Below are 16133 nucleotides of genomic sequence, written 5' to 3'. Positions count from 1 at the left end.
TGATCGAAGCCAGACCACGCATCCAACTTGGAGAATACCCATGCTCCACCCAACTGGCCGCGAATTTGTTCCACTGTTGGCAAGATGAAGCGCTCGCTTCCAATGACTTCATTCAGCTTCGTCAGATCGACGCAGATTCTGTAGCCGCCTGATGACTTGGGCACCACTACGAGTCCAAAGCAACATTAGTTGGAGTCTACCTTTCTTAAGACGTCCTGCGACTCCAACTCGTCCAGCTCTTTCGTGACAAGCTCGTTTAAAGGAATTGGAATCCGCCTTGGGGCACTCTTGGGAAATGGACGAGCACCGGGTTTAATGCGAATGCGGTATTCGGCTTGCTGAAATTTTCCCAGCCCTTGAATAAGCTTTGCTTTAAAGGGGCCCTGCAACACTTTTTCAGCATGGTCAGAAAACGCTGCTGATCGGTAGTCGAGGCTCCCGAGAACATGTGAGCCAAAGATTATAGCGCAGCACGTGGCCTGGTATTTACACTAAATTTTTAAAGTCAGCTAAAAATCGCTTCCTCTTCTCTCAAGAAATGATGCTGTTGACTCAAAATCGCTGTGTCACTGACATAAGTTCCACGCCATTGGCTGATTAGAACATGGCATGCTCAGTAGTTACTGCGGCCGCGAAAGGCCGTCACTTGACCACGCGCGTGCGATTGCATTGAAAGTATGCAGTATGCTGCGCGTTCGAAAAGAAAAACAAAGAAAAGAAAAAGTGCTCAAGGTCACGAGGTGCGTGTGACGTACCTTCTTCCCCTGTGCCACCCCTCCCTGCTTAGCTTCCAGCGCTTTCGTCAAGACGAGAGAAGAGAGAAAGCAATTATAGTGTGCGACAAATCTTTTAACTCCGCTCATACTAGACGGATTCTAAAAATTTTTGCGGCGGTCGATTTGTGAGGAAATAAGCTCCTTTAGTGAAGCCATTCCATGGCTACTTGGAAAAGTGTTGAAGGGCACCTTAAAAGGTACCAAGGACGTGAAGACTCTGTTCACTAGGGCCCAAGACTTCCCCTTCAACAGCATCCAACACCCGTGGTCGGCCTAGGAAAGATGAGATTTTAGGACTTTAAACCCCAACGATTATAGGAAAGACGAGACTACGGAAACTTCCGCACCAGAGTCTTATCTTAAACTTGGCCGGGTGCTCGTTCCCAAGCATTTCCGTGTACCTTGCTCGGCATGAATCCAGGTGCATTTCGATGGAACTGAGCAGCTCGTTTCTGTTCTTTTTCATTCAAACTTCGGGCAAATTTTCTTAGCTTTATGCAGTAGTGGCAGACAGCTTTTCTGGCTGGGCAGTCTTTTTGTGGGTGACGATGACACCCGCAAAAGCCACACGATAGCCTAGCTGGGTGTTCAGACTGGTCGCGAAAACGTGGCGAAGGAGTGGGTGTATTGTTTCGTCGAGCCGAGTCAATATTTAGCGTTTCGGCAAGGGCGTTATTCATAGTCAATCTGGTGCGTGATAACAGCTCTTTCTGTTTCCTCATGAGTGCGGGCTTGGCACAGCACTTCTTCGGTAAATTATGTGTACTGGCACAATTGATCAGACAGCTTCTCATCACTTATACCTAAGACTAATTTGATGCGAATAAGGTGGTCCTCAACAAGTGGGCTGTTGTAGCCGCAGCGTTTTACCAGGTTGCGCAATGCCGTAAAGAAGTCATCCACAGATTCGCCTGGCTGCTGAGTGCAGTGGTGGAAACAACGACTTTGGTATATCTCCTTTACTGGATGCATGAAGTGCGAATCCAATTTTTCTTTGACAGCAGTGAAAGAACCTCCGGTGTTGACACCCCCAAGGACAAAAGAATGGTCCTGGCTTGCGGTCCCACACAGTAAAGAATTGTCCGTGCCTGGGCCTTGTCACTGGCACTGTGCAGGCTGACCACGTAGGCGTAGTCCTCAAACGCTGAAATCCACGCTGGCCATTCTCCCGGGAGGGTTTGAAAACGTGAAAATTGCTGGTGGGCACAGACCAGATGCGCGAGCGTGAACAAGGTGCACTTTTGGTTCGGCGGGCGTGGATACAGTGTCGTTAGGCATGTCGGCATTAACGCCGATATCCCACTTCTGACAACATGTTCAGCACAGGGGACGAGGAATCAGGTGGACTGCTGGCAAGCAGAAACCAAAAAAACCCAACTTTACTCCATCTCCCGAAATTCCCTTATATACATGACATTCAGTGGATTGTAGCACCCTCTTATGGCTACGTACTTCAAGGCATACTGGTAGCAACCTCAAGGAATACTGGTACAACCTTGGCAGATGTCGCTAGGTGTTTGGCCAATTGAAACTTCAACATGTGCAATCTGGATTTGGCTATTATCCGCCGGTCAAGCTGACATAGGACAAAGCCAATCTGCACTAGATTCTCATGGAGCTCAACCAAACTTGTGTTTAGTTTTGCAACAATGGACACAACCACACAACTCCATTAAGCCACCACTGACTCCTTCCTATGAAGGCCCCTTTCGCATGGTTTCGTGTTCCGCAAAAACCTTGAAGATTGACAAACAAGAGACCCTTTCATGTGGCAGTGCGAAACATGCCCGTCTTGACCATTAACTTTTCCTTTCCTCCCTCCTTTCTACTCTTTCACTTTGCTCTGCAACTCTAGGCGGCGGAGCCCTTTGCAGAGACCGCTCGTTGCGGCAATCCGACATGCTTTGGCAGCTTCCCGTACATTTAAGGCTCATTCATACCCGCGATTAGCCGCAAATGGCCGCTTTGGTCGCAAAGCAACCATCTTGACACAGTCGCTCGCTGCTCAATTTTTCAGTCGCACAACAACAGTCACAAACCTCTCTGCCAATCAGATGCACAGGAACAGGTCGTCAGCTTATTTTGCAGGGCAACAGCAATGCAAGCAGACGTAAATTCTGTGTGTCGACGGGCATAAGAGGCACGCAGGTGTGAACGTCTGTTGCGCCAAGTCACTTTTTGGCAGCCGGTCGCAAATGGTCGCATGACCGTCGCTAGTCGCAGGGGTGAATAAGACTTTAGTCCACACATCATTTCCTCTCACCTTCTTTCCTGTAGCTCCCTCCCTCAATGTTCAAGTACCTTGTCCTCCCATACTACACTTGTATCTATCTGTCTTTATTGGAGAATAAATGCCAGTCTACTTATCTGCTCTCAAGCTGTCAACACGTGTATTTCTTGCCTCTACTAATCCAAGCTCCTAACAGCTTTGCTTAAGCACAGAATGTGGACCGACCGCACCTGCTCAAATGTCCTGAGAGTCTTGGAAGATATTGATGCATACCTGACAGACCCAAATGAAAAGGGGAAAAACGCCTCCCAGATCACCACTGATTTGTGAGGCCACAACAAAGTAGCTGTGAGCAACAAAGCAAGCATGAAAACTGTGATAGGCAGGAAGAGGCAAGCAGGGAGCACAGCCTGGCAGCATCTGGCTTGGCAGCGTTGCTTGCACCTGTTTTCATTTGATAACTTGCTGTGCAAGTGACGCTTCCCCAATTACCAGGGCAACTTCTTGTACACAGAGGGACAAAAGCTAATAATGCAGCTACACAAAGCACAGAACCATATGTGGAGTAACCTTTCCTTTTTTCAGTCATATTCTCAGTGGAGCAGAAATACTTTTCAAGGTAACGGGTGAAAGGTACATAATGTTGACCCTGTGGTGGGGGAAAAAAACTGACTTAAACAACATTTTGATCTTAAACTTCCGAGTTAAAGAAAGCTTATTGATGTCATGCAGAGGTAATAACACACCTGAGAGAATAGGTAGTGGCACTCCTGCATCAGCAACCAAGTCGCACAGGCTTTCAAGATGGGTTGCATTATTACAAGCAAGGCGTTCTTCAATTAAGGTAGTTCTCACATTCTTTAAAGGCACCTTTGCATCAACAAAGGGAAGACTTTCCCACAAGACAAGTGGGTCAAGCCACAAGGTATTTCCAAGCCGCAGGACAATCTGCAAAACAAAAAGAGTGAGATGAGATTTTAAGAAAAAAAGAAAGCCATGCACAATTCATTATCGTTTCACACTACCCACTGTAGCAGCTTAGTGGCCGAGGTGTTGGTCTGCTAAGCTCAAGGCAACAGGTTCAATTCCTGCCACGGCGGCTGCATTTCGATGGGGGCAAAATGCAAGAACAGCTGTGCACTTAGATATACGTGTACAATGATGAACCCCAGACAGTCAAAACTAATCTAAAGGGCCCCTCCCCGGCCCCTTGTTAACTATGCCATTCCTCATAATCATATTGTGCGTTAGCACGTGAAAGAACCAGGAATAGTACCAGATATATTTACTAAAAAACTAGCTCCATGTTATTTTAACACACCTCAAAGCACTTGCACACAATATTTTCTTGCGTTTCTTTTAAATTGTATTCACTAGGCTTGTGCGAAGAGTAAATTTTAGGTCTGAAGCGAATTCGAAGCGAATAGTCATTTGGTCGAAGCGAATTTCGAAGCGAATTCGAATAGTTTATGACACATATTATATATAAAAAAAAAGAGCTTATTTGTCATGACCCAAATAACCAGCGCAATATTTTTAAAGTTTAAAGAACGCACATGCGTATGTAATTCTTTTTGGTGCAAAGGGAAGTGGAAGCAACTTTGAGTAGTAGCAGGATTTGACTTTCGGTAGAATGCAAGTGATAACCTGTAAAATATGTTATGTTTTAAAATTTATTATACTTAGAGCATATAAGCCAGTATAACAAGCTTTTAAACTTAAAAAATGATGAATCGATGTGAGGGTAATACAGTAAAACCTCATTAATTCGAACTCGGTTATTTTGAAATCCTGCTTAATTAGAAGAATTTCTGCAGTCCCGTATTTTGCAATGTAAATTTTAGTGGATAATTTGAAGCTGTGGTCAGTACCAGCCCGGTTAATTCGAAAAATTTGGGTGCCATGTGCCGATTCCCGATCCTGATTTAGCCGCAAATCCGCAGAAATGATGGCCCTTAGGAGCCACAAGTGACAAGTGAAACATCCCAGCGTCGCTGCTGCCAGCGCAACAAAAAACAAAGCAAAAGGCGATCTCGTGGTCAGCTGAAATGAGCACCTGCGAAAAATAAGACGTGCTTCACTGCAACACAGCGGTATCACGGGGGCAGCATGACGCATGCCTCTCTCAACGTCAGCGCGTCATGATTTCCCCATTCTTTCTGGAAAAATAAAGAAATTACTAAAGGGTGGTCTGACGGAATTCACAATGTATGCGAACCTCCGACTGGCGGTTGTTCCGGCAATTTGCGCACTTGCATTGCTGGCGGAGTACTTGCCTGCAACACCTACTTTCAGTTCGAAAACTTCAATGATCGTCTTTTCCACCCAGAACACATCGCAAATTCCTTCACACTGGTCATTATTGAATTCTTTATTTTACCAGAAAGAATGGGCGAATGGTCGCATCATGACGCGCTGACGTGGCGAGGAGCAGGTGACATGCTGCACGCGTGTCACCACTGGGTTGCAGCGAAGCACGTCTTCTTTTCTGCAGGCACGTTTCAGTTGACCATGAGACCGTTTTTTTTTTCTTTTTATTGCGATAGCAATTATATGGACAGTCTCGGCTGGATTTTGCCGTCGCCGTCGCCGTCGCCGCCGTCATGCACCGTATATGTATAAGTATGTATATATATATAAAGGCCCCAAAGAAAAATAACTCAGAAAAATGCTTCCGAAGCGCGGAATCGAACCAGGGACTTCTTGCTCCGCAGCGAGCGGCGCTATCCACTACGCCACGAAACGCAGATGCTCCACGTAGGTAACGGCGAGCGTTATATATACACCATTTAGCGCTGGACGGACTCAGAGACAGAAGGCGATAATAAGCGTTTCTTCATTACCAGCGAGTGGCGCTAGGAGCCCGACGGGCGCATTTAAAAGTCGTCGGCGAGCTCGCTCGCTTCTTCTTATATTTGCGCATGGGAGAAGCTTGCCCTTCCGCTGTCTGCTCGCGCGGTTTTCTCGTGGCGCGGGGTAGAGGAATGTTTCACGCTTTCACCGTGTTGTCCGCGCTCATGTTACGGCGCGTACGAATGTCACTCGAGCTCAGGGACGCCGCTAAACGAACAAACAGAAGATGAGCGCGAACTATCAAGTGTCACAGCTCGACACTTGAAGCACGCTAGTTTCCTTCGCTGCTTCGGCCGCCTTTGCAACAGAAGCGCTGTTCAAACTGAGAGTATTCATTGGCGAGCCTCACTTCGTATAGCATTAGTTCCTTGCTATCGCATTCATTGCTTCGCCCTTGCGGCGAAACTGTGACTTTTTTTCTTTCCTTGCGCTGGCAGCAGCGAGGCTCGTCGTTTCCCCGGTTTAGCGGCAAAATTAGGACCAGGTATTGCTGGAAAAAGCCCTTGTAGCCGCAAACTAGCAGGCACAGCAAACGACCACCTCTGATTACTTCCAGTCATTAAAAGTGCCTTGCATCCCGCTTTGTGCATGTTTTTTATGTGGTTAATTCGAAAACCCATTTAATTAGATTTTTCACAGTCCCAGTGACTTTGAATGAACGAGGTTTTACTGCCTGTTCATTTAACCTTGAAGTGGAGCTTCGCGGCAGCGCGGATTTCTCCTGGGAAGGTGTATTCATGGTACAGCACACCTCCACTGCAGTGAAACCACCTCTACAGGAGGTTACATGCGGTTTATATATGTCTATTCAATCATTTGGAATACTTCGAAATTTCCTAGAATTTAAATTCGTTTCGAAGCGAATTCGAATACTGTAATATTCGTTCGAATATTCGAAGTGCTCGAATATTCGCAAAAGCCTAGTATTCACAATATGCAAGTTCAAAAATTAACAAAGCACTGTGTGACGGAAGTGCCTTTAGGAGTTTAAGAGCAGCTTTTGGAGCAAAAGAAGCTTTTGTTCTGAGCAAGGAACGCATGGTTTGAAGCCAGCAGCCTACTGCTCATGTGCAGGTAGCACACTGTAGATGCAATTAATATGATGCAGATCAAACTGCGCAATTGCACTTGTTTTTCACCACCTAAATGTCAGTTATGGAAAGGAAAGGATGCTGTCACACTCACCTTCCCCACCCATTCTGTGGCAATGAATAAGGTATTGGCAGTTTGCCTTTAAGACACCCAACGCGATTTCTCGCTGACTGTGACACTCTTGGCAAAAGCAAGGGCACAAGTTGGATTCCTGGCTGCAGTGGCTGAATTCGAATCGGTCCATACTCATATAATATCTTGGACATTGCGCTTAGAGTATGTTATAATACTAGGTAGTCAAAATTATTCAGATTAATCAGAGGTGGCAAAATGAACTGCAATTGGGACAATGGCACACTCGCAGCTGATTTCTTGGACATTCATTTAACTTGTTTCAAGCAATGGCTTTCATGTGAAACAACCATAAGGCAAGCATCCTACATCTGAATGCCTCCCACATAGACCATATGTGACATAAAGTAACATAATTAATATCTCAGACTTCAAACTTGAAAGCAATTCCAAGAAAAACACATCCCTGAAACAAGCAAAAAGGACAGTGCACTGACGGTGCTATAATGCGATTGAAACTTCAAATAGTCCACGACTGTGTAAATCTGTTTAAACGGCTCTTTAGCACTTATTTCATTAAGGTTCTTTAACAATGGTCTAATACAAGGGTCGGTCAAGGGTGTCAGAGTCACGACTAATTTCAAACATGTATTATAGAAATTATACATACAGCACATTGCCAACTGTACTGCCATTCTCATAGCAGTCATCGTTCATCACATATAACAGACTTCCATCTTAATATCAATATTGACGAAATTGTTAAAAGAAGTGGTGCCCGTTTCCTCAGCTTCCTTAGTGAGAACCATCCAAAAAAAAGTAGGCATGTAGGCAAATTTTAGGTTGGAAGCAAATTCAAAGCAAATAGTGATTTGGTTGAATAATTTTGAATCAAATTCAAATAGTATATACCACATATTATAAAGAAAATGAGCATATTTGTCATGACCCAACCAGCCTGCACAATGTTTTTTATTTTAAATTGTAACAAGGCATGTGCAAATGTCATTCTTTTTGGTTCATAGGAAGTGGAAGCAACTTTGAATAGTAGCAGGATTTGACTTTCGGTAGAACGCAAGTGATAACCTCTAAAATACATCACATTTAAAAATTTACTATACTTAGAGCATATAAGCCGGCATAACGAGCTTTTAAACTTAAAAAATGATGAATCGATGTGAGGGTAATATGTTCATTTAACCTTGAAGTGGAGCTTCACAGCAGTGCGGATTTCCCTTGGATAGGTTTATTCACAGTACAGCACCCCTCCACTACAGAGAAACCACCTTTACAGGGGGGTTACATGTGGTTTATATATGTCTCTTCATTCCTTTCAAATACTTTGAAATTTAGAATAATTTAAATTCGTTTTGAAGCGAATTCATAATATTCGTAAAATACTGTAATATTCGTTTGAATATTCACACAAGCCTAAAAAAAGTACATGCATCTATGCTATTTAAGCAAGCTGCCATATAGCATAACACCCTTTTGCTCCTTTAGTTACTGTCACACACATTTAGCTTATGTGCCATCTCAACAAAAGGTGCTGCAAAAAACATGCTTTGCCAACATAAACTAACCATCCTCACCCAATAGGCAACGAAAAAGACATGATGTTGTGTATTACATCAAGTCTCACAAACTTCAAAATCTTGATAAATATCTATGCTACAAAGCACTAAAACGAAAGTGTGAAGACACTTTTCACCTTGCCAAGAAGCTCTTTCCTGAAAACAAGCTCATGTGCCTTGTAGACTGCCTGGAAAGTCCAATCGAGGTCGCGGTCCTGTGGCTGGACACGACAACAGTACACTTCCACTGCGAAAGGCCGCAGCTTAGTTAGCTGAGGTGGTAGACGAAGTAATCTTGTTGCAGCAACAGTTGACTGGCCGCCATAGTCCATGTGTGACACAGTGATGCTAGCTGGAGCCGAACTCTTTGGCATAACTGAAGTCACCTACGAACGAAACATAATTATCACAAGCCTGTTGCATTTGACGAAGGTGAGAAACATTGAGATGGACATATTCTCACCAAGACCCTGTGGAAATGGCCGACACTGTACTCCAGCCCATACACTTCGCCAACTTTGGGCATGGCATTAGTGTCCACATATTTCAAGTTACTTGGCTTTGAGAAGAAGTCATTCAGAAACATCATGGCATTCTGAAGCTCCAGATTTTCCTTGACTTCCAATTTTCTTTCTGTGTAGAGGCAGAGATCCAAACAGGAAGATAAGCGCCACCCACAAGGTTTTCAGCATGTAGAGCTTTAGTGGTATAATAGCCTCTCTGGCTAGTGCATGTTGCAGAACTGTGACACACATGGTTGCGCCATTCAAGCCAACAAAACTCGGAGCTACTCTCCGATTCGAGCAACTTTCCTCTTGCAGCTGCATGATACAATCACTACATGTGCCTTATTCATGCATCTTTACAGTGACAGAAAGCTCATCTTTTTGGAGAAATTAGAAGAAAAATAGCAACTAGTACTCTAATCATGCTTTAAATACTTTTAATAGAAAATCCTAATTCGCCCTCTCCCCAACACACACAACACACACACAAAGCAATTGAGGTTTGAGGAAACCCTGAAGTGGCCTAAAAGAGATTTGTTAACTTCCTTCCAATAGCACAAGTCAGTAGACATCTCCTGAGTAGGGTGCACTGTCTAGGAGTACATGATGGTAGCCATGTTTTAGTTTTAAAGAAACACATAATTCCCTGGGAAACATAGATTACAAAAACCAGAATACTGTAAAAGAGCCCATGTTTTTTTAGAAATATTTTTGCATGTTAATTCCTTGTTGGTACCAACGGGCACAGAGTGACTCTCAGGCTGATAACGAATTCAGCATTTTGTGGCACGAGGGTCAAGTATGGCCAAACGTGCTAGGACAGTGTTAGATAACAACACGGCAATCAATTGTGATATCGGTGATGCTATCGAGGACTTCTGATTTGGAGCGATTTTTGGAGCAGCAAAATTTTCATTTTGAAGCAATTGGAAGCAGTGAAAATTTCCAAATTGGAGCACTTTGGGGCAGGTAATTTTGCATCTGAGAGCACTCTGGAGCAGCTGATTTCAAATCCTAGAGTACACTGGAGAAGCAGGTTGCAGTTAAATTCAAGCACTTGAATAAATATTATGGGGCTCTTATGAAGAGCTAGAAATATCTGAATTCCTTGCAAATCTCGTAAAGAAAGTAATCTCAGGATAACTCCATATTTCACTCGATAATTCAAAAATAAGGGCGTCATGCAGTTGAGTGTTCTGGAATAACCTTTACAGTGATTATTTTTGACACTAGCAAATGAACAGAACACTGGATCAATAAAATTGTACTTTATGAAATAAAACTCCAAATACATCTATGTGGATATCAGCAGACGTGGTAACAAATGCCGTGACGTACAACAGTGCCTCTATGCTAAAGAGTCAAATTATAAATATCTGGGGTTTCACACACCAAAGCCTTGATATGATTACGAGGCACACCGTAATGGAGGGCTCCAGAAATTTTATCGTCCGGTGTTCTTTAACGTGCACTGACATCGCACAGTAAACAGGCCCCTAGCATTTCGCCTCCATCGAAATGCAACTGCCGCGGCCTGGATCATGGTGCAAGAGTATATATCTTACACCGTGGCCGAGACCGAACCCATGACCTTCGGGTCAGCAGCCGAGCACTGCAACTGCTACACCATCGCAGCGGACAAAGAGAGTCACATTGTCCCTAATGTATTCACCTAAGACGACTTCAAGGCGAAAGCCAGACTCCTTTTCTTCTCGATGAATTGTATTGCTGGGCGCAACATGTCAATTAGCTAGCCTCAAAAAGCCAACCTCCTCCGACACCCCCTGCCCTCTATCTGAGGCCTCTTAGTGCTGAAGCAAGAGCATTCTCACAGTGCTTCCAGACTATTGTTTGCACATGCCGCAGCTTGCCTGGAAAATGGATATCCGCTAGAGCTGTGCGAATAGCAAAATTTTGGGTGCGAAGCGAATTCGAATATTGAAGTGTGAGTGCGAATCGAATCGAATATTTTTCGAATATTTCTAGAATATTTTTCTAATACTTCGACGCGAAATTGCAGAAAAAAAAGAGAGGATTCCTAAGCATATTCTTATGAAATAGCAACATGAAAGTGTTTTTTCGCTAGGCTGATGAAGCACTGGCGGAGTGGTGTTTCATAGTTGTCTCATCAAGAATGAGACAACGTAGAGGCCGAATTCTATTTATGTACATGATTTGGTGCAACGAAAGTGTTGCCGACAACACGTTACACGTGATAGGCAAAGATGCCCCATTTCCTCAGCGTCTCCTCTTTCAACTTCTGTGGAAGCCCAACTGATGTGGCGGACAAGGGAGTGCTGCCTTCAAGTCCGGAGTTCCAAATCTGCCTCGTAGACGTCGATATATAAGAACATCTAAAATTTTGGATGCTAAAATGCTTCGGCTTCCGATTTTTCGGACCAAAACAGCATTAATTGAGCCCCCACCTCTGCCACATCTTTCACCTCCATGTTGGAACCAGCGTTTTCTTGAGTTAACCCTTTCAGACGCCACCTATGAAGAACTGCCTGTAAATGCGTCAAAGTGACACAATATTTCAAGGCGCTCGATATTCTATTGCTACAAAAATATTTACACAATACATTGATTTATGAGTTTTATAGTAATTAATCCAAATTAAGTTCTGATTAAATAATTCTTTATACTGAAGCCATTCATGTTGTGTTCTTGCATAAGTAGAATGGAATCTCAGGCTAGAAATATAGTGCAAATTCGTCTTTGGTTTTGTTCATTTTGAGAAAACAAAAATTACACCTTTGACGCGGCTTGAGGGAAGCGCCACGCTGAACGACTCGTCGACCATGGTAGCGCCTTCAGAAAAGCGATCTTGTGCAACAGTACACCGCGAAGTGGAGTTAAATGAAGACAGACTTATGAGGCAGGAGGTTCAATTCATCCAGACCTCAGTGTACCTTGCTCTATCTTAGCCCCTAGTCGACAGAACTAGCAAAAACAAGTGATGTACACAATTGTGTACAAAGCGTCTGAAAGGGTTAATACATTTGCAACCGAAGAGAAGCTTGAAAGGCAGCTTTGCCGCAATACGGGGTTGTGATGAGGTGAAGCATACTGAAAATCTAGGGACCACTTCCAATCGGACGTTGACTGTGTCTTGGCATAGTTCGACCGTAGCGGAGCTTGAAAGGCAGCGTTGCCGCAATACGGGGGTGTGATGAGGTGAAGCATATTGGAAATCTAGGGACCATTTCCAATCGGACGTTGACTGTGTCTTGGAAAAGTTTTGACCGTAACGGAGCTCGAAAGGCAGCTTTGCCGCAATACGAGAGTGTAATGAGGTGAAGCATATTAAAAATCTGAAGGGGTCACTTTCAATCGGACGTTGACCGTATTTGTTTTTGGGAAGTTCGAATAGTTCGAATAGTAAAATTCCAGTGCGAATCGAATCGAATAGCAAACACTATTCGAAAAATATTCGAAATTTCGAATATTCGCACACCCCTAATACCCGCTTCAAGTCGAGCTTCCGCAGAAGTGTCTGAAAGGGCGTTCAACGGGGGATTACGTACACGATATGGCTAGGGCATTTCGTTTGTACGCCGAAAACCCGCTAGTGCCCTTAGGGAGCAGTGCAAAAAAAAAAAAAAGCATGCAGTTTGCACTAAGTCGCGCAAAGCTTGGCACAGCGAAGCATGGACCCGTCGCCACTTGCACTCCCCGTCGAGGGACACATCTAGCTTCAAAAATGCGCGGTTTCCTCCTCAGGAGTACGCAGCCAGGCTATGCACTATAGAGCGGAAGTTGCGCGTCATGTCTCTGTCAGTGGGCGTGGCTTAGCCATTGCGCGGCTTGGCCAGTTGGTGCGGTATCTGGTAACTAGACGATGCAATGTTTGCCTCCTCTTTCATTCTATCTTTATCTCTCTTTAGTTGATGTTCCCTCTGTCTCTTTAACTTTCCGCATTTCTCTCTATTTCTCTCTTTCTCATTCTTTCTGTGCTACGCTTTAGTAAACCCGGTGCTTTACTCTCTCCCCACAACCTTTCCCTCCTCCTCACCATCACTACCCTTTCCCACCCCCTTGCTACTCTATACTATATAAGGCTAGGCTATGCTAGCGTGCCTGGATAGCCGAGTAGTTAGGACGCTCGCCTTCAGTGCGAGGGTATGCAGGTCCGAATCTTGCCTCGTGATGAATTTTTTTACGGCAAGAATTTTTCACTTTCTCTTTCTTTATACCTTTCTTTCCATCTCTCTGTTTGTTTCTCTCTTTCTTTCTCGCTCTCTCTGTACTCACTCTCAGGTAGCCGCACAGTGGCACGTACCCATTAAGATGATAATTTTCTGCGATCGGCTCTGCAAGTTCTTTTAACAGCTTCGCTGTTAAAAAATCTTGCAGGGTCCCTTATGCATTCGCCTAAGACGAATGAAAGACGGAAGCCATCTTCTTTTCTTCTTACTCGATGTATTTATCCAACCCTGTCTCAGAGTTTTGTGCCCCTAACGTGGTTTTCCACTGCCTCCAGTATTGGAGGCATTGCAAGCTTCTTGCACCTCACCTGCTTTTGCACTGCCTCCCTGATCGGCGCACCGATCACGAAAGCAGTGCTAAGTGTCAATGTCACGCGATATCATCACGTGACGTCCCGATGTATGATGTCATGATGACATCATCACGTGATAATTTTTTTGCATCAATCGTGTTGACACCGCCGACCCCGATGGGCAATTTTTGTGTTTGATGAGGCATCTAAGGCATTTGCATTAATATTCTGTATTGAACATTAACAGCCTTGAACCTTAAGAACCTGACCTTAGATACCAAACTAGCCTCCACCATGTGCTGTGCGCGAAACAGCTCCGCTGATCATCCACCTCACAAAGTGAAATGGCCCCTCAATTTTTTTTTCTTTTTATTGCGATAGCAATTATACGGACGCTCTTGACGGGTTTTTGCAGTCGCCGTTGCCGTTCATTTTTCGTATAAAGTCTAAGTTGATAACATCACCCTGCGCATTCTACCTGCCGGTAAAAGCTTGTGAAACTGGGACGAACGTGGCTGAAGCAGAGATGAAATGAGCTGGCTGTCTCCGTCACACGGAGGGCGCATGCGATAACATCAACCGAAGTGCGAGGCCTGCCGTCGATTGCTCATAAAACTGAGAGGAATCGCCCCACCCGTGTTTCGTAAGGAGAATGAAGGGACAGCAGGAGAGGGTGAGCTGCGTCGCTTAAAGGGTGCAGTCGCTGCCGCATCCGCCATCTCGAGGCATCAGGAGACGGCTCGTAAACTTGCTGTGATCTCTCAACGCTTACTACGCGTTAAGAAAACTAGGGACTTTTAGCTTGCATGTATACTTTTTAGCGCTACCGTGTTGCTGGAATACCGGACCGTGTTTACCATGTTGCCGGAACCTATGTTTTAGAAAAGTTTTAGCTCGCCATACATAAACGTTTATGTACATATGTAAACGTATACCTTTACGTTTGCACAAACCACTAAACGGTGATGATAACTGCATTTAAACTACATTTAATTTAGGTAACATTGAATTACCGTTGCGGCAACATCATAAGAGAGGTTTTCAGCATGTGCAGTATCCCGGTATACGCAAAGGGGTGTAGCAATACTGGCTTACCGGACGATGGTGCAACCACAGTCATGGATACGTTTGTTTTCGCTTAGTGTTTTTTGAGGGAAAAAATTATTAAAAAGGCAACTCATTCGTAATTATGCCGCTGCAAGGCATTTACATTGGAAACAGAATGCCCGATGTTTCTGCAATAACAATTTTGCGCTTGCCTGGTTCACACTGGCCCCACTAGATGCCACCATCTATCCAGCCTGTCAGGGGCTTTAGGCCTCTCACGTTTACGGATTCGGTATTCTAGGTCGCTCTAGCCTCGATAATCCGGCTGAAACAAGGTGACTGTAAGTGGCGCTCGCATTTCGGCGGCTGGAGTCTCCGCAAAGCAGATATCGTGAGTAGCCACGAACGAAGGTCGATTTGCAAGATAGGGCCGTAAACGTAAAGCCTATCTGGAGAGTAGTTTACGTTCCGTAATGGTTCGTGCATGCACAGATTCCATAGGGTATCCGGTAACACGATAACGTAAAGAAGTATACGTACAAGCTAAATGTCCCTATTGACAGCACAAAAACCACTTCCAGTGATGCTACCGAGGACTTCTGATTTGGAGCAATTTTTGGAGCAGCAAAATTTCCGTTTTGGAGCACTTTGGAGCAGCAAAATTTTCATCTTGGAGCACTTTGGAGCAGATAAATTTGCATCTGGGAGCACTTTGGAGCAGCGAATTTTACATCCTGGAGTGCAATACAGAAGCATATTGCATTAACATTCAAGCACCTCAGTATTATTATGGGGCTCTTATGAAGGCTAGAAATATTTCGATTCATTGCAAATCTCATGGAAAAAATCATCCCAGGAGCATAGGCGTGCGCACAGGGGGGGCAGGGGGGGGGGCGCCCCCCCCCTTAATCACCTAAGAGGGGGGGCGCAAAATCAGCCCCGTACATTGACCCTTGCGATAGCAATTATATGGACACTCTCGGCGGATTTTTGCCGTCGCCGTTGCCGTAATTTTCCGTATAAAGTCCAAATTAATAACATCACCACGCGCATTCTAGCCGCGGGTAAAAGCTCGCCAGCGCTGGCGACGAACGCGGCTGAAGCGGAGATTAAACTAGCCGGCCGTCTGTACCCGCCGCACGGACAGCGCATGCAATAACATCTTCCCGCGTGCGGGCCTGCCGTCGATTGCTCATCAAACAGAGAGGAAACGCCCTGCCCGTCTTTCGTAAGGAGCATGAAGGGACGCCAGGGGAGCGGAAGGGGGTGGGGGGACCGCATCGTTCGAAGGGCGCAGTCGCTTGCGCGCGCGCTATCTCGAGGCATCAGGAGACGGCTCGTAAACTTGCTGTGCTCTCAACGCTTACTTCGCGTTTAGAGAACTCAGAGCAAGGAAACGCTTCGGTTCCTGGAGGGGCCATATTCCCTTAAACCAGCGTTTTGTTGAGTTACGCGAGATCGGATCCAAAAGAGTTAGCTGCT

At 45.0% G+C, this 16133-nt stretch overlaps 1 protein-coding gene across 1 annotated transcript in view; it reads right to left on the bottom strand.

The window, feature by feature from the left end:
• The window catches only part of LOC119374170 (putative ATP-dependent RNA helicase TDRD12), a 177804-nt gene that overhangs the window by 57715 nt on the left and 103956 nt on the right, over nucleotides 1-16133 (bottom strand). Inside the window, exons 22-24 of the mRNA XM_037644234.2 lie at nucleotides 9061-9230; nucleotides 8735-8983; nucleotides 3753-3954 (exon numbers count right to left, since the gene is read on the bottom strand). Coding sequence (XP_037500162.1) covers nucleotides 3753-3954; nucleotides 8735-8983; nucleotides 9061-9230 — 621 coding nt within the window. The remainder of the gene's footprint in view (nucleotides 1-3752; nucleotides 3955-8734; nucleotides 8984-9060; nucleotides 9231-16133) is intronic.

This window comes from Rhipicephalus sanguineus, chromosome 1 (assembly GCF_013339695.2).
Source record: "Rhipicephalus sanguineus isolate Rsan-2018 chromosome 1, BIME_Rsan_1.4, whole genome shotgun sequence".
Taxonomy (NCBI): Eukaryota; Metazoa; Arthropoda; class Arachnida; order Ixodida; family Ixodidae; genus Rhipicephalus; species Rhipicephalus sanguineus.
This window is presented reverse-complemented; position numbering and strand designations above follow the sequence as displayed.